At 42.8% G+C, this 22,628-nt stretch overlaps 1 protein-coding gene across 3 annotated transcripts in view; it reads left to right on the forward strand.

Moving 5' to 3' along the window:
- Positions 1–22,628, forward strand: part of RBMS2 (RNA binding motif single stranded interacting protein 2) — a 256,400-nt gene that overhangs the window by 142,458 nt on the left and 91,314 nt on the right. For all 3 annotated transcript variants that reach the window (XM_053708143.1, XM_053708145.1, XM_053708144.1), the window contains exon 3: positions 6,734–6,792. In XM_053708143.1, the coding sequence (XP_053564118.1) occupies positions 6,734–6,792 (59 nt within the window). The remainder of the gene's footprint in view (positions 1–6,733; positions 6,793–22,628) is intronic.

Consider the following 22,628-nt stretch of genomic DNA (forward strand, 5'->3'; position numbering starts at 1 on the left):
CTGATATTCTTGAACATTTTCGTATATTGATCCAGTGTCAATAAAGTGCTCTGTGTAAAGTATGGAACATACATGCAAAAGAGATTTTACTGATCGTTAATATATTTGAATCTGAACAGTTATAGCTATATGTTTCCATCTTAATTCTATTGACCAAGGGTTAATTCAGATTGAAACTATAGGTTTTTTTTTTTTTTGTTTTTTTTTTTAAATAGTTTTTTATTGAAGTCATAAACAAATATAACAATAATGAAACGTCCAACAATAGTAACAAAGGAGAATAGTACATTACTAATACCATGATCTTGCCAGGTAAACAACACAAGTTATGCCAACATTGTATACATTCAAAGATTTAAAGAGTAGTACTCTAAGGTGGGTGGTAAAAGAATGGAGAAGCTATAGCTGGTTAATGTTATGAAGGAGCATGGATGTGTACTAGGCAATAAATCTAAATAGAAGGGGCATATAAATCCCGTTTATTAAAGGTATTAGTAAAGAGTTTGGACTATCCAAATTGAGACCTCAGTTTTTATTTTTTATATGATATGTAAACTAGAAGTGACCCCACCTTGTGATGGATAAATACACCATAAAATATTAATTTAGAAAATATAAAAGCAAGGAAGGGTTGGTTTTATGGGGGGTAGAGGGAGGGGGAAGATAGCGTATATTCTCCACATTATCATGAGAAGCATTTATAGCGTTATATAAACTAGTAAAAGTAAGATAAACATGGATTGGCTTGTGTTTGGCCACTTATGGACCAAATTAGCGGGGAGAGGGATAAGGGGGCGCAGCGGGCAAGAGCCGCTCAAAGGGGAGTGGGGAGGGGAATGGGGGGGGCGGAGCCAAATAGGACATAAGAGCAGGTATGGAAAGACTTATTGGATGGATATAAGGGTGGGCTTCACAGGGGGGACCTGTTATTTACATGACTGCTGGGATGGGCATGGCTTCATCAGAGCGAAGTAATTATCTAAATGTAGTGTTATGCTTATATAATGAGAAAATAATGACAAAATGCGTAGAATATACGACCAGGGTAAAACTAGAGCTCAATTATGGGAAGTAAGGAGCCCTACTAGTCACTCTGCAGTATTATGTGGAGAAGGGGGCTGTAGAATGTTCGGGATATAGAGAATCTCCGGATGAGCCCCTCTCCTAGGGGAGTGTCATCTATCTTTTGTAATCCTATAGAGGGGGCCTGGAAGTATATAATATATTATCAAGTGGAGGGGGGACGTTAGAATAGTTGGGGACTGGGGGGCCTGGGGGACCTCTGGATGAGCCCCTCTCCTAGGGGAGTGCCACCTATAGGCGATGTGGGAAAAAGGAGAAGGGATATGACCCGCAGGCATAAGTACCGGCGGGAAAGGGAGGAGAGAGGCTCAATCAAAACAACTATTATGTACTAGTAATATGAGCAGGAGATAAATTAGGAATGAATAAAGTCATCTTACTAGCTGCTAATATGAAATATAGGTATCTTAAATACTTTGAGCTTTCACCTACTACAAATAATCTAGTCTAGTAAGCATAGACAGTAGGAGTATTATTGGGAAATTTCCCTGCATACATGAAATATATAGGAATAAATGGCTCAAGCCTAAAAAAAATTTATGCAAAAAATACAACCATAAATAAGTTAAATTGGAGAATATTTCACCCATACATATCCATGAACCCCTCATGTCTAGCCTGAGTGAAATATATAAATCAGCTTATAAGACTTATATAATAACAGTAAACAGGCTTACCTAGAACATGTTGCCAGCCCAAATGTAAAGGATGAATACACTGCACCTGGGAGTTATAAGAATCTTATAAGTTAGGGCGTGAAATACTGCAGTAATTGTAGACGTCCTTAATGATTGAGTGTACCTTAGGGTCAGTTTACAATAATATATGAAGTAACAGTTCAGCTAGTTGAGCTGACTTTGAACAATAAGCCCACTGTAGATGCTGTGAAATTAGGTATTAGATACCGCAGGGATGTTACGCTGTGGACACTAACTAAGGAGAAGGGATAAATCGAGAGCTATACTAGAGCTATACTAGACATGTAGAAAACACACTCTGAAAAACCCTACATTAACTGTGCATGTAAACAATCTGTACATAGTAACCTAATACATAACATGCATCGAAGAACAATAATATGCAACACAGTTCCAATCTGGATGTTATCAGAGTCCGGCATCTCACAGTAGTCTCAGTCACTCACTTGGGAATCTTATGTCAATCCTGTGAGACCCTTGTGGAGGGTTGTAAATCTAATGTTATGTATGCAAAGCATGAGTGGTTGCTATTAGAAAACAACTACTACTGAAATACTACATTATACTGCTCTGTCTGTAAGCAACCCATTCCAAATTTTAATATTGTAGAGTAAACCTTACCTAGCATAGGAACCCCAGTTTGCTGGTTACTAGTAATAAGGCTACAATACAACCCAAAACCAAGTAATAACTTGTAAACCAAATGATGTCTAACATTACTTGTCATAAGAAGCAGTAGGAAACTCCAATAGTTTTCCAAAATTATTTATATGTAAGTAGAGTTTAGATTCAGTGATACTATGAGAGATCAAGCTTCTTTATCCCTGGGGAGTTACCTCTTACTCCACTATATTATGCAGCAATCGGTTAAGTTTTTATCTTTCTAATGCGTGGTTTTAAACTTGACTATAGTAGGAAGTTTTCAGGCTAGTACAAATTTGTGTAGATATAGGAGACAAAGACTAAATAAAATGAACTGTACAGCCAGATATAGTGGGTGTAGCGTGGTAGCCTAACATGTTTTAACATATGAAACAGAGCTAAAGCCGGACACCGCTAAGCTATAGAATAAATTATTTTAACCTAGTTATCAGGCCGCCAGCCTTCATTTAAAGTACTAATAATTCACAAATGCGGCATATATATATAAACGTCTAAAGCAAGCAGAGTCCAAAGTCTGAAAACATATATAGAATAGAATAGTGAGGCTTCACAGGGCATCCAACTAACCGTTAGCCCATCGCCAAACTAAAGTCTAATCTGAGTCATCCCACTCCCGTTCTCATGGTATGCATTCTAATAGAACTAGCAACGAGAGACAGCTTGCAGATTGTGTTCCGTAGCTTTGCAGATGCGTGGTTCTGGGGACCGGTATCTTTCAAAATCCATGAAGGCACCGGCAGGACAGGAGAGGGCCCCGGCCAACCCAGACCAGAATCTCCTTCAATTTGCGTGACATAGATATCGTTGGCACAGGGTAGTGTAGCCAGTCTAGGTAGTTGGTCCGGTTGCCGAGTGTCCCCAAGGACCAGAGCTGTCTCTGTGTTCATTAGCGGTTCCGTACCGCTAGTAGCAGGTGAGATCTCAAAAAATACTACCACTTCCTCTTTGTAAGCTAAGGTAGGATCAGAAAGGCTATGGTCAGGCTCTCTCCATCGTGTGCGCTGGGGATTCAGAGTGTCCGCCTCCCGAGAATAGCCCCAGGACCGCACTCCGTCACTCCGAGTAGCAAGGGCTTCAATGGTGGGATCTTGTGTAGTTGGAGAAGCAGCTTCTGACGCTGAGTAGTCTCTGTCATGTAGCGCTTCGATGCAGGCCATGTAGTGCCCATCTAGACGGAGAGATAACTCTTCTAAAAGTAAAGCAATGAGCTTCATCTTGATTGCGCTGGATAGGCCTCCGTCTTCCACAGAGCTAGTGACGTCACTTGTAGCAATGGCGGTTTTCGCGCCGTAAGTTCCTTTAACTTGCTAGCCAGTTGTGGATCCTGAGCAGACACCGCTCTACTCCCATATGTCACTCCTTTTGTGCAGAATTATTTTCCGGCCTGTAGCATTCTTGGGGTGTATGGAGGTCCAATATATCTTTGGTACTCGTTGTTCACCGTCTTTGGTCTGCTCACCGAGCAGGATGCGATCTAATGTTAGGAAGGTGGCAAAAGGGTCGAGATTCATAAAGACCTTACTCGTCTTGGATCTGCCACTGTCCCAGTTACATTTGTCTAGTAACTTGCACCTGTAATAGCTATTTTTTGGCTCCTATATATTATTATATGTGGGAGCTCAACAGAGATGCGTCCATTCTCTTTGCTAGCCGGCTCCGCCCCCCGAAACTATAGGTTTTAATTTACACAACAAAAAATATTGGTGCACATCCAACCACTTAAGTCCACTCTTTCATGGCATATTTGTATATGCTTCTGTCTGCCAAATATACTTACATAGCTTCTAATAAGATTGGGATAAACATCTCGCAATAATATGAGCTTATATTTGTGCTGCAAAAACAAATATACTTCTATCTGCTAAATATACTTACATAGTTCAAATAAAATTGGGATTAACATCTCACAATAATATTGACTTATATTTATGCTGCAATTTTTTTTTTTTTTTTGCTTTAAAAAAATGCCTTTAAATGAAATGGGATCTTAGTCACACAATATGATCATATTCTGCTAAGCCAGTCACCACTTACAAGGTGTCCCATAAAGACTGGTCCTATACTAACCAGTTTCCACACTGCAGCAAGACTGGTCCATGGATAAAATGTATTTTTAAGTAAAGTGCCTGCAAAAATAAGGCCAATGAACAATTTTCTATGCTCATGTAAATACCCCTTTGTTGTATTTCTTAAATAGGGAGCTGACCAAATCCCTCCCCTTTGGTTACTGCACGCCACCCAGCCCAGGTGTGTTCCTGATAAATATACTCAATAAGCTAGAAAGCTTCACACTGTGTAGACATGACTTGCTGCAGTGTGGAAACTGGTTAGTGTTAGGACCAGTCTTTATGGGACACCTTGTAAGTGGTGACTGGCTTAGCAGAATATGATCATATTGTGTGAATAAGATCCCATTTCAAGTGTGTGTGTGTATGTGTGTATATATATATATATATATATATATATATATATATATATATATATATATATATATATATATATATATACATATATACACACACACATACATACATACATACATACATATACATATATATATATATACCCACATACACATATATATATATATAAAATATATATACACACATACACATATATATATATATATATATATATATATATATATATATATATATATATACACACACACATACATACATACATACATACATACATACATACATACATATACATATATATATATATATATATATACCCACATACACATATATATATATAAAATATATATACACACATACACATATATATATATATATATATATATATATATACACACACACACATATTAGGGCTACACGATTAATCGCATATGTGATTCAAAACAGCGATTAATCACCACAATTTAAAAACCACGAGAGTATGCGATTTAAAAACCACGAGAGTATGCGATTTAAAAAAACATTTCTCTGTTCGTCATGAAAACGGAGGCGGAGAGGAAGGATGAAAGTCAGTGACACATTCCCCATGTTTTCCTGGACAGTCAGTGAAATAACTAACACATGAAGCAGTGTGCATTGTACTTCCTTTTCTGCACTTAGAAACACAAATCATGCTGCTGGACAGTCAGCACTTTTCAGGTTTCTCCATGCACTCTGCTTCATATGTTACTCATACCACAGCTAGACTGACTGCCCAAGAAAACATGGACAATGTGGTAAGAACTGGCCAGCTAATTTCATTTCAATTAGCTTTGTATGTGTTGAGTTCACTTGTTTGTATTATGTACTCTAGCTATAACTGTTCTTAGTGTTCTGTTATGTACTATAGAATAGCTGTGTGATGTAATATGAGAAGCAGGATATCAGGATTGACCTTGTTAATGCCACATCCCTCATGTTTGCCTGGACAGTTACTCATCTAAATGAATAACAAATGCAGCAGTGTGTGCAATGCACTACCTTTACTGCACTTATACACAAATCATACTGCTGTAAAGTCAGCACTTTCAGGTTTCTCCATGCTTACACTGCTGTGTCAGAAGTCCTAAGAACTGGCTAGTGTCTATTATGTAACCACAACACAGGCAGCTAATTTTATTTTAATTATTTTGTGGTTTGTATTTTTATCCTCCCAGAGTGTATTGGGCATTGAGAAACATGTACATTAAGATTCTGTAGTGTTAAATAAAAATGTTATTGAAATATTAAGGTTTTATAGTCATTTTTAAGAAAATCGCGATTTTGGACCCCAAAAATCGTGATTGCGATTTTAATCACGATTTTCTTAAAAATGATTATAACACCTTAATATTTCAATACATTTTTTATTTAACACTACAGAATCTTAATGTACATGTTTCTCAATTTTCATTTTTTCCCATATCGCCCAGCCCAAACTAAAATGTGTGAGCTTTGATGAGACTTCTTAGACAATCTTTCCAGAGCAGAGAGCTTACAATCAATAGACCGTTAGTATTCTGCATTTAATAAACTTATGCCAGCTCTGGAATATTTTCTGAGGTAATGTTAGGAATTACACAATGCAGGGTGCACACGTCTGCATATTTTAGGGACTAAAACAATTCTATTCATACTCACGCAAGCAAATAAATGTTAGGATATGTGATTGTGCCTAATTTCATCATTATCACATCTGCTATAACATAAAAACATTTTTACCTGAGAGATTTTTGTGTAAAATATGAGTACTGTTTTTGTTTGCGTGCATCATTGTTAGTAGAATAGGTTAAACTGTATTATGGCTGTTTGTGTCCATATTTAAACTTGAATAAATATTGTGTTTTCTAGGTATGGAAAAATTGTCTCTACAAAGGCCATATTGGATAAGACAACAAACAAGTGTAAAGGTATGTGACTTTCTACGCATTTTGCATCCACCCATTTCATTATTTTGGAAAACTTTTCATGGTCTCAAAAAGGTTAATCAAAAAAACTTTAAAGTTTTTTTTTTTTTTTGTCTAAAAGAGGACAAAATCTGTTACAGTTTACTTTTATATGATAAATGTTCCTGTACAGAGAAAATGTTTTCATGGTTGGAGGGTGTCACTGGCCACCAATAAAACACTAGGTATTCCGCTTATTAGTTCAGTTGTACAAAGACATGCTAGCTTCATAATTTAAAAAAACAAACATCTTTTAACCTTTTTTTCATGCATGATAGCATTTTTTAGTGTACAGACGTTTACACTATACACACACACATATACACTGCCCACAAACATATGCATACACTACCCACAAATACACACGTATACACTGCCCACAAATACACACATATACACTACCCACAAATACACACGTATACACTGCCCACAAACACACACATATACACTACACATGAATGCATTACAGACACACATATACACTGCTCACACACACACATACAGACATATACAGCACACACACAGATACATTGCTCACACACATATATACAGTGCCTGCACACATGTATACACTGACATACACTACAGACACACTCACATATACACTGCCCACAAACACACAGTGCCCCCACACACACGTATGTATACACTACACACACATATGCACTACGCACACACACGTATACACTACACACACTTATACACCACACACACATACAGTACCCACACACACATTATGAACACACATACTATTTATTATGAAGGGAGTCCTAAACACACAGATACAATTCACTGTACACAAAAGCAATTTTCTTCATAAATGGAAAGAGTCCACAGCTGCATTTATTACTTTTGGGAAATAAGAACCTGGCCACCAGGAGGAGGCAAAGACACCCCAGCCAAAGGCTTAAATACTCCTCCCACTTCCCTCATCCCCCAGTCATTCTTTGCCTTTCGTCCCAGGAGGTTGGCAGAGTAGTGTCAGAAGTTTGTTTTCGTCTCTTATGGAGGGTAGTACTCTTCGACATGGGACGGGAGTTTTAAGTAATCCTGTCAGTCTTTCAGTGAGGGCCTGGATGAAAGTTAGAGTCCGGAGATGCAGGAAAATACTTTCTGCTAAACCATCCCGACTCATTTTAACAACTCAACAAGCAATCGGCACTGTCGAACTTCACTTCGCTGCCTGCTTTCTTCTCTCGAGTCCATGGCGGAGGCGAGGCTACTATCCATCACACTTGAAGGGCCGTGTTCCTGTTCCACGGCGTAGATTCCGGTAAGATTGTTTAATTTTACTTCTTCATGATTGTACTGTAACTAATTTGTCCTGCAAACTCACAATGAAAAATACAGGGTCTCAGTGGGACTCCTTTAGTATCTTTGAATCAAGGGTTAATATCTCCTGAGGGGGATTATTGAACAGGGTTTTTTTTAATCATGTTTGTTATGCGATTCAATCTGCTTATGTGTCGTGTTAACTGGGCTTGTGGCTTTTGGAACATAAGGGCCTTTCAAAGTGACGCGACCTTACGGTCGGGCGCGCTTTTTTTGGACTGTATGGTTCACCTTGTGACCGGGCGTGTTTACGTTCTGGTCTCCCATTTACGCATTCCTGACTATGTGGCGACGGAGAAATCTAGTTCGCTGGTATCTGATTCATAGGAGGTGGTTAGTTCCCCAGCCATTGTGGGTGTCAGGTGCCATTTAAATTGTTTTATATTTAGTCCATTTTTTGGTATTCTTTATCCAGTTATGGAGGATACTGATGTTGAGATTGTTCAAGTTTCTGATTCAGATTCTTCGTCCTGTGACGAATGCGAATTGGCCCCATTGACTCAGGTCAGTCAGTTTTGTTGTTCTTTAGGCCGTTCTAGAGCGCCTTGCTCCTCGGGCTCAGGGATTCAAGGGACTGCTGAGCCATCCGCCTCAGGGGGCCCTGTCCTCAGGGAGGCAAGTACCCTACCACTCCCTACTACTACACATGCGGGTAACCCAGGTTTTGTTTTTTCCTCCTCAGGGATGGATTGTTCCCCCCCTCCCTCCCGGAGGTTGTGGCACATTTTCGCTTTTACATACTTTTGGCGCATGTGCGTCTACAAAGTCAAGATGTTTATCTGTGATTGTGTTCGTGCCCGATTGCCCCAGGTCTCTCGGCCACAGGAGGGCATGTGCAGTCCCCTGCGGGTGTAACTGTTCCTGAGTGTTGTGCCTTTCGTTACAGGCTGGCTCGCCTTCGTGTTCTACTCAGACACGTTTTTGAGCTGTTTGGGGACCCTACCCTTCTCGGTTATGGGAATCATCAGTCTCCTCCTTCGAATGGTTCACCTCGTTAGACATGGGGGGATGAAGTAATCTCCTTTAAGTCTTGTTATCGAGATCCTTCCAAGTTTTGTTGGAAGAACAGGTTTTCCGTTAGGCTTGTCCTGCGGATTTTTCTGTTCTTCTTGGGCGCCTGTCATTTTATTTTATCCGGTTAAGATGAATTTTATTTTTCATACTATGTTTCCTGCAGGAACTTTCTCTGGGATCGATACTCACTGTTAGTCCCATGTTTGTCTGTTTTTTCTTCCTCCCTCTCTGAGGGCAGATTTAGCCAGCTTGGCATTTATGACCCTGGTTGCAGGCTGGTCCTGCTTGGGTTCAGATCTTCTGTCTCGCGGCTTATTCAGATAAGTGGCGCCTATTATACCTTGCTGGTCAGGTTGGGGTTCCGAGTGCTCTCAACATTATTTATGTTTCTCGTTATTTGTTTTACAAGTTTCAGCTAAACATTCTCAAGAGGACTTGCGGGTCCGTGTGGCTCTCTGGATTGTTTCAGTCCTAAATAGCCATCTCTCTGGTGACTGGGTCAATGAAATTTGCTGCGTCACTCTCTGTTGCTTCCGATACCCTCGGAACCTAGAGTATTCCTTCCCACGTGGTGGGAAAATTAGAGGGTTTAGCTCCTCTTTTCCGCCGGTCGGGGCGGTGTGGCTTTAGGAAATTGTCCTTTTTGGACTTGTTCCTTTAGTGGTTCTCTTCTTCACTGAGACCTTCTTGGACTTTGTCCATTTCTCCTTGTGGATAGGTCACCTTCGGGGACTTGGATTCCTTTTGGGAGTTAGTTGTTCCTTTTTTGGGACATTAGACAGTGAGGTCTTTTTGGGCTCCGGTTAGGGGTCCTTCCCCGGTGTTGGGATTGCTTTGCATCTCCTTCTTGGAATAGAAGAGGTCCTAGTGGTTTTCCACTCATAGGGTTCGGGTATTGCCATCCAGGTGGCATCCAAGCCCATGTTTTACTGTCCTCTGATTTCAAATCTGAGGTGATGTGGAGACTTGATGTTGCTCTGTTCGGGTGACTTGTCCTCACTGTTCCCCTTGTGTATGGAGCTCATGGCTACCTGGACAGCTAGTTCAGCATACTAATGCTCTGTGGCTACTCTGTACTGTAGCAAACCGAGGGTTGCTAGTTCGATCCCCGTCGAGGTCTACTCAGCCTTCCTCCTTTCGAGGTTGATAAAATGAGCAGCGCCTTGTGTCCCTAAAGGGCGATTAGCCGCGCTTTTCAAGCACAATCATGTTAATGTTGCTTGGACGCCTGTTAGCTCTAGTGTCCTTTTTATGGCCTTGGCTCTTTGGAGTGTGGGGCTCCTGCAAGGGGTGGTCTCTTCCCTTTGGGTCGGGACTTGCAAGGGCTTCTTGCTCTTGTTATCCGGGTTATTCTGGATTTTTGCCTGGGAGGTCTTTTTTTATATCAGACGAGGGATTTATGTTCCTGGAAGATTGTTTAATCTAAACATTTGTTGGGCCCGCGCTTCTTGTCCTGATCTTCCGGTTGTCGAGGGATTTACTCTGCGTTTTCTCTTTGTGGATCCCGCTGTGGGATGTTACCGGACCTTATGATCCTAGCACTGGCCTGGGGGTTCCAGTTTCCGGGGTACTTGGGCTTAGCCCTTGTTCTGGCTGTTCTGTTTTACAACGTGGCCAGATTTACTGAGAGCCTGAGCTGATGGTGGGCCTTCCTGCCTAGCAAACCGAAGGTTTGCGGTTGCTCAGCTGTCACTTTTGCGCCTAGTATGTGTGCTAGCACAATGGTGTTTTAAGGGGTTCTTTCCGTGTTCGTCGTGACGTGGCCTCGTGTCCTCTCAGTTCTTCCTATGACTTCCTGTCTTATGGGCAGGTGCTTATCAACGCTCTCCTCTTCAGGGGGCTCGTTGTCCTCCTTAAATATGTGTGGTTCCTTTTTTAGGGGCCTCTCCTAAGTTTTGGGAGGTTGGAACAGATGTTTTATCTGGTTCGGGGATTGGGCTGCTCTTTGTGTTGTTCCTTTCCATCTGGGGAGCTGCTGGCTCCGCATTGAGACTTAGTCGGGTGGCTTTGCTAGATCTCTTTGGGTCTGCTCGATTGTCTTTAGGTTGAAATGGCTGTGTCCATTCTTCCGCCCTTTTGGGGTCCGGTTTTGGGGTTCCTTTCTCCAACATAGGTGTGTCCGGTCCACGGCGTCATCCTTACTTGTGGGATATTCTCTTCCCCAACAGGAAATGGCAAAGAGCCCAGCAAAGCTGGTCACATGATCCCTCCTAGGCTCCGCCTTCCCCAGTCATTCTCTTTGCCGTTGTACAGGCAACATCTCCACGGAGATGGCTTAGAGTTTTTTAGTGTTTAACTGTAGTTTTTATTATTCAATCAAGAGTTTGTTATTTTAAAATAGTGCTGGTATGTACTATTTACTCTGAAACAGAAAAGAGATGAAGATTTCTGTTTGTAAGAGGAAAATGATTTTAGCAACCGTTACTAAAATCGATGGCTGTTCCACACAGGACTGTTGAGAGGAATTAACTTCAGTTGGGGGAACAGTGAGCAGACTTTTGCTGCTTGAGGTATGACACATTCTAACAAGACGATGTAATGCTGGAAGCTGTCATTTTCCCTATGGGATCCGGTAAGCCATTTTTATTACAGAAAAAAAAAAAAAAAAAAAGGGCTTCACAAGGGCTTTCTAAGACTGTAGACATTTTCTGGGCTAAATCGATTTATATTTTATACTCCATAGCCTTGAGGAATTATTTTAATCTTGGGAATTATGTAAAATAACCGGCAGGCACTGTATTGGACACCTTATTCTCTAGGGGCTTTCCCTAATCATAGGCAGAGTCTCATTTTCGCGCCTGTATTGCGCACTTGTTTTTGAGAAGCATGACATGCAGATGCATGTGTGAGGAGCTCTGATACATAGAAAAGACTTTCTGAAGGCGTCATTTGGTATCGTATTCCCCTTTGGGCTTGGTTGGGTCTCAGCAAAGCAGATACCAGGGACTGTAAAGGGGTTAAATATAAAAACGGCTCCGGTTCCGTTATTTTAAGGGTTAAAGCTTCCAAATTTGGTGTGCAATACTTTTAAGGCTTTAAGACACTGTGGTGAAATTTTGGTGAATTTTGAACAATTCCTTCATACTTTCTCCAACATAGGTGTGTCCGGTCCACGGCGTCATCCTTACTTGTGGGACATTCTCTTCCCCAACAGGAAATGGCAAAGAGCCCAGCAAAGCTGGTCACATGATCCCTCCTAGGCTCCGCCTACCCCAGTCATTCTCTTTGCCGTTGTACAGGCAACATCTCCACGGAGATGGCTTAGAGTTTTTTAGTGTTTAACTGTAGTTTTTATTATTCAATCAAGAGTTTGTTATTTTGAAATAGTGCTGGTATGTACTATTTACTCAGAAACAGAAAAGAGATGAAGATTTCTGTTTGTATGAGGAAAATGATTTTAGCAACCGTCACTAAAATCCATGGCTGTTCCACACAGGACTGTTGAGAGAAATTAACTTCAGTTGGGGGAACAGTGAGCAGTCTCTTGCTGCTTGAGGTATGACACATTCTAACAAGACGATGTAATGCTGGAAGCTGTCATTTTCCCTATGGGATCCGGTAAGCCATGTTTATTAAGATCGTAAATAAGGGCTTCACAAGGGCTTATTAAGACTGTAGACTTTTTCTGGGCTAAATCGATTCATTATTAACACATATTTAGCCTTGAGGAATCATTTATTCTGGGTATTTTGATATAATAATATCGGCAGGCACTGTTTTAGACACCTTATTCTTTAGGGGCTTTCCCAAATCATAGGCAGAGCCTCATTTTCGCGCCGGTGTTGCGCACTTGTTTTTGAGAGGCATGACATGCAGTCGCATGTGAGAGGAGCTCTGATACTTAGAAAAGACTTTTGAAGGCGTCATTTGGTATCGTATTCCCCTTTGGGCTTGGTTGGGTCTCAGCAAAGCAGATACCAGGGACTGTAAAGGGGTTAAAGTTAAAAACGGCTCCGGTTCCGTTATTTTAAGGGTTAAAGCTTCCAAATTTGGTGTGCAATACTTTTAAGGCTTTAAGACACTGTGGTGAAAATTTGGTGAATTTTGAACAATTCCTTCATGTTTTTTCGCAATTGCAGTAATAAAGTGTGTTCAGTTTAAAATTTAAAGTGACAGTAACGGTTTTATTTTAAAACGTTTTTTGTACTTTGTTATCAAGTTTATGCCTGTTTAACATGTCTGAACTACCAGATAGACTGTGTTCTGAATGTGGGGAAGCCAGAATTCCCATTCATTTAAATAAATGTGATTTATGTGACAATGACAATGATGCCCAAGATGATTCCTCAAGTGAGGGGAGTAAGCATGGTACTGCATCATTCCCTCCTTCGTCTACACGAGTCTTGCCCACTCAGGAGGCCCCTAGTACATCTAGCGCGCCAATACTCCTTACTATGCAACAATTAACGGCTGTAATGGATAATTCTGTCAAAAACATTTTAGCCAAAATGAACACTTATCAGCGTAAGCGCGACTGCTCTGTTTTAGATACTGAAGAGCATGACGACGCTGATAATAATGGTTCTGCAGGGCCCCTAACCCAGTCTGATGGGGCCAGGGAGGTTTTGTCTGAGGGAGAAATTACTGATTCAGGGAACATTTCTCAACAAGCTGAACCTGATGTGATTACGTTTAAATTTAAGTTGGAACATCTCCGCATTCTGCTTAAGGAGGTATTATCCACTCTGGATGATTGTGACAAGTTGGTCATCCCAGAGAAACTATGTAAAATGGACAAGTTCCTAGAGGTCCCGGGGCTCCCAGAAGCTTTTCCTATACCCAAGCGGGTGGCGGACATTGTTAATAAAGAATGGGATAGGCCCGGTATTCCTTTCGTCCCTCCCCCCATATTTAAAAAATTGTTTCCTATGGTCGACCCCAGAAAGGACTTATGGCAGACAGTCCCCAAGGTCGAGGGAGCGGTTTCCACTTTAAACAAACGCACCACTATACCCATAGAGGATAGTTGTGCTTTCAAAGATCCTATGGATAAAAAATTAGAAGGTTTACTTAAAAAGATGTTTGTTCAGCAGGGTTACCTTCTACAACCAATTTCATGCATTGTCCCTGTAGCTACAGCCGCATGTTTCTGGTTCGATGAGCTGATAAAGGCGGTCGATAGTGATTCTCCTCCTTATGAGGAGATTATGGACAGAATCAATGCTCTCAAATTGGCTAATTCTTTCACCCTAGACGCCACTTTGCAATTGGCTAGGTTAGCGGCTAAGAATTCTGGGTTTGCTATTGTGGCGCGCAGAGCGCTTTGGTTGAAATCTTGGTCAGCTGATGCGTCTTCCAAGAACAAGCTACTTAACATTCCTTTCAAGGGGAAAACGCTGTTTGGCCCTGACTTGAAAGAGATTATCTCTGATATCACTGGGGGTAAGGGCCACGCCCTTCCTCAGGATCGGCCTTTCAAGGCAAAAAATAAACCTAATTTTCGTCCCTTTCGTAGAAATGGACCAGCCCAAAGTGCTACGTCCTCTAAGCAAGAGGGTAATACTTCTCAAGCCAAGCCAGCTTGGAGACCAATGCAAGGCTGGAACAAGGGAAAGCAGGCCAAGAAACCTGCCACTGCTACCAAGACAGCATGAAATGTTGGCCCCCGATCCGGGACCGGATCTGGTGGGGGGCAGACTCTCTCTCTTCGCTCAGGCTTGGGCAAGAGATGTTCTGGATCCTTGGGCGCTAGAAATAGTCTCCCAAGGTTATCTTCTGGAATTCAAGGGGCTTCCCCCAAGGGGGAGGTTCCACAGGTCTCAGTTGTCTTCAGACCACATAAAAAGACAGGCATTCTTACATTGTGTAGAAGACCTGTTAAAAATGGGAGTGATTCATCCTGTTCCATTAAGAGAACAAGGGATGGGGTTCTACTCCAATCTGTTCATAGTTCCCAAAAAAGAGGGAACGTTCAGACCAATCTTAGATCTCAAGATCTTAAACAAGTTTCTCAAGGTTCCATCGTTCAAGATGGAAACCATTCGAACTATTCTTCCTTCCATCCAGGAAGGTCAATTCATGACCACAGTGGATTTAAAGGATGCGTATCTACATATTCCTATCCACAAGGAACATCATCGGTTCCTAAGGTTCGCATTCCTGGACAAGCATTACCAGTTCGTGGCGCTTCCTTTCGGATTAGCCACTGCTCCAAGGATTTTCACAAAGGTACTAGGGTCCCTTCTAGCTGTGCTAAGACCAAGGGGCATTGCTGTAGTACCTTACTTGGACGACATTCTGATTCAAGCGTCGTCCCTTCCTCAAGCAAAGGCTCACACGGACATTGTCCTGGCCTTTCTCAGATCTCACGGATGGAAAGTGAACGTGGAAAAGAGTTCTCTATCTCCGTCAACAAGGGTTCCCTTCTTGGGAACAATAATAGACTCCTTAGAAATGAGGATTTTTCTGACAGAGGCCAGAAAAACAAAACTTCTAGACTCTTGTCGGATACTTCATTCCGTTCCTCTTCCTTCCATAGCGCAGTGCATGGAAGTGATCGGTTTGATGGTAGCGGCAATGGACATAGTTCCTTTTGCGCGCATTCATCTAAGACCATTACAACTGTGCATGCTCAGTCAGTGGAATGGGGACTATACAGACTTGTCTCCGAAGATACAAGTAAATCAGAGGACCAGAGACTCACTCCGTTGGTGGCTGTCCCTGGACAACCTGTCACAAGGGATGACATTCCGCAGACCGGAGTGGGTCATCGTCACGACCGACGCCAGTCTGATGGGCTGGGGCGCGGTCTGGGGATCCCTGAAAGCTCAGGGTCTTTGGTCTCGGGAAGAATCTCTTCTACCGATAAATATTCTGGAACTGAGAGCGATATTCAATGCTCTCAAGGCTTGGCCTCAGCTAGCGAGGGCCAAGTTCATACGGTTTCAATCAGACAACATGACAACTGTTGCGTACATCAACCATCAGGGGGGAACAAGGAGTTCCCTGGCGATGGAAGAAGTGACCAAAATCATTCTATGGGCGGAGTCTCACTCCTGCCACCTGTCTGCTATCCACATCCCAGGAGTGGAAAATTGGGAAGCGGATTTTCTGAGTCGTCAGACATTGCATCCGGGGGAGTGGGAACTCCATCCGGAAATCTTTGCCCAAGTCACTCAGCTGTGGGGCATTCCAGACATGGATCTGATGGCCTCTCGTCAGAACTTCAAAGTTCCTTGCTACGGGTCCAGATCCAGGGATCCCAAGGCGGCTCTAGTGGATGCACTAGTAGCACCTTGGACCTTCAAACTAGCTTATGTGTTCCCGCCGTTTCCTCTCATCCCCAGGCTGGTAGCCAGGATCAATCAGGAGAGGGCGTCGGTGATCTTGATAGCTCCTGCGTGGCCACGCAGGACTTGGTATGCAGATCTGGTGAATATGTCATCGGCTCCACCTTGGAAGCTACCTTTGAGACGAGACCTTCTTGTTCAGGGTCCGTTCGAACATCCGAATCTGGTTTCGCTCCAGCTGACTGCTTGGAGATTGAACGCTTGATCTTATCGAAGCGAGGGTTCTCAGATTCTGTTATCGATACTCTTGTTCAGGCCAGAAAGCCTGTAACTAGAAAGATTTACCACAAAATTTGGAAAAAATATATCTGTTGGTGTGAATCTAAAGGATTCCCTTGGGACAAGGTTAAGATTCCTAAGATTCTATCCTTCCTTCAAGAAGGATTGGAAAAAGGATTATCTGCTAGTTCCCTGAAGGGACAGATTTCTGCCTTGTCTGTGTTACTTCACAAAAAGCTGGCAGCTGTGCCAGATGTTCAAGCCTTTGTTCAGGCTCTGGTTAGAATTAAGCCTGTTTACAAACCTTTGACTCCTCCTTGGAGTCTCAACTTAGTTCTTTCAGTTCTTCAGGGGGTTCCGTTTGAACCCTTACATTCCGTTGATATTAAGTTATTATCTTGGAAAGTTTTGTTTTTAGTTGCAATTTCTTCTGCTAGAAGAGTTTCAGAATTATCTGCTCTGCAGTGTTCTCCTCCTTATCTGGTGTTCCATGCAGATAAGGTGGTTTTACGTACTAAACCTGGTTTTCTTCCAAAAGTTGTTTCTAACAAAAACATTAACCAGGAGATTATCGTACCTTCTCTGTGTCCGAAACCAGTTTCAAAGAAGGAACGTTTGTTGCACAATTTGGATGTTGTTCGCGCTCTAAAATTCTATTTAGATGCTACAAAGGATTTTAGACAAACATCTTCCTTGTTTGTTGTTTATTCCGGTAAAAGGAGAGGTCAAAAAGCAACTTCTACCTCTCTCTCTTTTTGGATTAAAAGCATCATCAGATTGGCTTACGAGACTGCCGGACGGCAGCCTCCCGAAAGAATCACGGCTCATTCCACTAGGGCTGTGGCTTCCACATGGGCCTTCAAGAACGAGGCTTCTGTTGATCAGATATGTAGGGCAGCGACTTGGTCTTCACTGCACACTTTTACCAAATTTTACAAGTTTGATACTTTTGCTTCTTCTGAGGCTATTTTTGGGAGAAAGGTTTTGCAAGCCGTGGTGCCTTCCATTTAGGTGACCTGATTTGCTCCCTCCCTTCATCCGTGTCCTAAAGCTTTGGTATTGGTTCCCACAAGTAAGGATGACGCCGTGGACCGGACACACCTATGTTGGAGAAAACAGAATTTATGTTTACCTGATAAATTACTTTCTCCAACGGTGTGTCCGGTCCACGGCCCGCCCTGGTTTTTTTAATCAGGTCTGATAATTTATTTTCTTTAACTACAGTCACCACGGTACCATATGGTTTCTCCTATGCAAATATTCCTCCTTAACGTCGGTCGAATGACTGGGGTAGGCGGAGCCTAGGAGGGATCATGTGACCAGCTTTGCTGGGCTCTTTGCCATTTCCTGTTGGGGAAGAGAATGTCCCACAAGTAAGGATGACGCCGTGGACCGGACACACCGTTGGAGAAAGTAATTTATCAGGTAAACATAAATTCTGTTTTTTCGCAATTGCAGTAATAAAGTGTGTTCAGTTTAAAATTTAAAGTGACAGTAACGGTTTATTTTAAAACGTTTTTTGTACTTTGTTATCAAGTTTTTGCCTGTTTAACATGTCTGAACTACCAGATAGACTGTGTTCTGAATGTGGGGAAGCCAAGGTTCCTTCTCATTTAAATAGATGTGATTTATGTGACACAAAATTTAGAGAAAATGATGCCCAAGATGATTCCTCAAGTGAGGGGAGTAAGCATGGTACTGCATCATCCCCTCCTTCGTCTACACCAGTCTTGCCCACACAGGAGGCCCCTAGTACATCTAGCGCGCCAATACTCCTTACTATGCAACAATTAACGGCTGTAATGGATAATTCTATCAATAACATTTTAGCCAAAATGCCCACTTATCAGCGAAAGCGCGACTGCTCTGTTTTAGAAAATACTGAAGAGCATGAGGACGCTGATGATATTGGTTCTGAAGGGCCCCTACACCAGTCTGAGGGGGCCAGGGAGGTTTTGTCTGAGGGAGAAATTTCAGATTCAGGGAAAATTTCTCAACAAGCTGAACCTGATGTGATTACATTTAAATTTAAATTGGAACATCTCCGCGCTCTGCTTAAGGAGGTGTTATCCACTCTGGATGATTGTGAAAATTTGGTCATTCCAGAGAAACTATGTAAAATGGACAAGTTCCTAGAGGTCCCGGGGCCCCCCGAAGCTTTTCCTATACCCAAGCGGGTGGCGGACATTGTAAATAAAGAATGGGAAAGGCCCGGTATACCTTTCGTCCCTCCCCCCATATTTAAAAAATTGTTTCCTATGGTCGACCCCAGAAAGGACTTATGGCAGACAGTCCCCAAGGTCGAGGGGGCGGTTTCTACTCTAAACAAACGCACCACTATACCCATAGAAGATAGTTGTGCTTTCAAAGATCCTATGGATAAAAAATTAGAAGGTTTGCTTAAAAAGATGTTTGTTCAGCAAGGTTACCTTCTACAACCAATTTCATGCATTGTTCCTGTCACTACAGCCGCGTGTTTCTGGTTCGATGAGCTAGAAAAGGCGATCAATAATAATTCTTCTTCTTATGAGGAGATTATGGACAGAATTCGTGCTCTCAAATTGGCTAATTCTTTCACCCTAGACGCCACTTTGCAATTGGCTAGGTTAGCGGCGAAAAATTCTGGTTTTGCTATTGTGGCGCGCAGAGCGCTTTGGTTAAAATCTTGGTCAGCGGATGCGTCTTCCAAGAACAAATTGCTTAACATTCCTTTCAAGGGGAAAACGCTGTTTGGCCCTGACTTGAAAGAGATTATCTCTGATATCACTGGGGGCAAGGGCCACGCCCTTCCTCAGGATAGGTCTTTCAAGGCCAAAAATAAACCTAATTTTCGTCCCTTTCGCAGAAACGGACCAGCCCCAAGTGCTACGTCCTCTAAGCAAGAGGGTAATACTTCTCAAGCCAAGCCAGCCTGGAGACCAATGCAAGGCTGGAACAAAGGAAAGCAGGCCAAGAAACCTGCCACTGCTACCAAGACAGCATGAGATGTTGGCCCCCGATCCGGGACCGGATCTGGTGGGGGGCAGACTCTCTCTCTTCGCTCAGGCTTGGGCAAGAGATGTTCTGGATCCTTGGGCGCTAGAAATAGTCTCCCAAGGTTATCTTCTGGAATTCAAGGGGCTTCCCCCAAGGGGGAGGTTCCACAGGTCTCAATTGTCTTCAGACCACATAAAGAAACAGGCATTCTTACATTGTGTAGAAGACCTGTTAAACATGGGAGTGATTCATCCTGTTCCATTAGGAGAACAAGGGATGGGGTTCTACTCCAATCTGTTCGTAGTTCCCAAAAAAGAGGGAACATTCAGACCAATCTTAGATCTCAAGATCCTAAACAAGTTTCTCAAGGTTCCATCGTTCAAAATGGAAACCATTCGAACTATTCTTCCTTCCATCCAGGAAGGTCAATTCATGACCACGGTGGATTTAAAGGATGCGTATCTACATATTCCTATCCACAAGGAACATCATCGGTTCCTAAGGTTCGCATTCCTGGACAAGCATTACCAGTTTGTGGCACTTCCGTTCGGATTAGCCACTGCTCCAAGGATTTTCACAAAGGTACTAGGGTTCCTTCTAGCGGTGCTAAGACCAAGGGGCATTGCAGTAGTACCTTACTTGGACGACATTCTGATTCAAGCGTCGTCCCTTCCTCAAGTAAAGGCTCACACGGACATTGTCCTGGCCTTTCTCAGATCTCACGGGTGGAAAGTGAACGCAGAAAAAAGTTCTCTGTCTCCGTCAACAAGGGTTCCCTTCTTGGGAACAATAATAGACTCCTTAGAAATGAGGATTTTTCTGACAGAGGCCAGAAAATCAAAACTTCTGAACTCTTGTCAAATACTTCATTCTGTTCCTCTTCCTTCCATAGCGCAGTGCATGGAAGTAATAGGTTTGATGGTAGCGGCAATGGACATAGTTCCTTTTGCACGCATTCATCTAAGACCATTACAACTGTGCATGCTCAGTCAGTGGAATGGGGACTATACAGACTTGTCTCCGACGATACAAGTAAATCTGAGGACCAGAGATTCACTCCGTTGGTGGCTGTCCCTGGACAACCTGTCACAGGGGATGAGCTTCCGCAGACCAGAGTGGGTCATTGTCACGACCGACGCCAGTCTGGTGGGCTGGGGCACGGTCTGGGGACCCCTGAAAGCTCAGGGTCTTTGGTCTCGGGAAGAATCTCTTCTACCGATAAATATTCTGGAACTGAGAGCGATACTCAATGCTCTCAAGGCTTGGCCTCAGCTAGCACAGGCCAAGTTCATACGGTTTCAATCAGACAACATGACGACTGTTGCGTACATCAACCATCAGGGGGGAACAAGGAGTTCCCTGGCGATGGAAGAAGTGACCAAAATCATTCAATGGGCGGAGACTCACTCCTGCCACTTGTCTGCAATCCACATCCCAGGAGTGGAAAATTGGGAAGCGGATTTTCTGAGTCGTCAGACATTTCATCCGGGGGAGTGGGAACTCCATCCGGAAATCTTTGCCCAAATCACTCAATTGTGGGGCATTCCAGACATGGATCTGATGGCCTCTCGTCAGAACTTCAAGGTTCCTTGCTACGGGTCCAGATCCAGGGATCCCAAGGCGACTCTAGTAGATGCACTAGTAGCACCTTGGACCTTCAAACTAGCTTATGTATTCCCGCCGTTTCCTCTCATCCCCAGGCTGGTAGCCAGGATCAATCAGGAGAGAGCATCGGTGATCTTGATAGCTCCTGCGTGGCCACGCAGGACTTGGTATGCAGACCTGGTGAATATGTCATCGGCTCCACCATGGAAGCTACCTTTGAGACGAGACCTTCTTGTTCAAGGTCCGTTCGAACATCCGAACCTGGTCTCACTCCAACTGACTGCTTGGAGATTGAACGCTTGATCTTATCAAAGCGAGGGTTCTCAGATTCTGTCATTGATACTCTTGTTCAGGCCAGAAAGCCTGTAACTAGAAAAATTTACCACAAAATATGGAAAAAATATATCTGTTGGTGTGAATCTAAAGGATTCCCTTGGGACAAGGTAAAAATTCCTAAGATTCTATCCTTCCTTCAAGAAGGTTTGGAGAAAGGATTATCTGCTAGTTCCTTGAAGGGACAGATTTCTGCCTTGTCTGTGTTACTTCACAAGAAACTGGCAGCTGTGCCAGATGTTCAAGCCTTTGTTCAGGCTCTGGTTAGAATCAAGCCTGTTTACAAACCTTTGACTCCTCCTTGGAGTCTCAATTTAGTTCTTTCAGTTCTTCAGGGGGTTCCGTTTGAACCCTTACATTCAGAATTATCTGCTCTGCAGTGTTCTCCTCCTTATCTGGTGTTCCATGCAGATAAGGTGGTTTTACGTACTAAACCTGGTTTTCTTCCGAAGGTTGTTTCTAACAAAAACATTAACCAGGAGATAGTCGTGCCTTCTTTGTGTCCGAATCCAGTTTCAAAGAAGGAACGTTTGTTGCACAATTTGGATGTTGTTCGTGCTCTAAAATTCTATTTAGATGCTACAAAGGATTTTAGACAAACATCTTCCTTGTTTGTTGTTTATTCTGGTAAAAGGAGAGGTCAAAAAGCAACTTCTACCTCTCTCTCTTTTTGGATTAAAAGCATTATCAGATTGGCTTACGAGACTGCCGGACGGCAGCCTCCTGAAAGAATCACAGCTCATTCCACTAGGGCTGTGGCTTCCACATGGGCCTTCAAGAACGAGGCTTCTGTTGATCAGATATGTAGGGCAGCGACTTGGTCTTCACTGCACACTTTTACTAAATTTTACAAGTTTGATACTTTTGCTTCTTCTGAGGATATTTTTGGGAGAAAGGTTTTGCAAGCCGTGGTGCCTTCCATCTAGGTGACCTGATTTGCTCCCTCCCTTCATCCGTGTCCTAAAGCTTTGGTATTGGTTCCCACAAGTAAGGATGACGCCGTGGACCGGACACACCTATGTTGGAGAAAAC

Source organism: Bombina bombina, chromosome 3, assembly GCF_027579735.1.
Source record: "Bombina bombina isolate aBomBom1 chromosome 3, aBomBom1.pri, whole genome shotgun sequence".
NCBI lineage: Eukaryota > Metazoa > Chordata > Amphibia > Anura > Bombinatoridae > Bombina > Bombina bombina.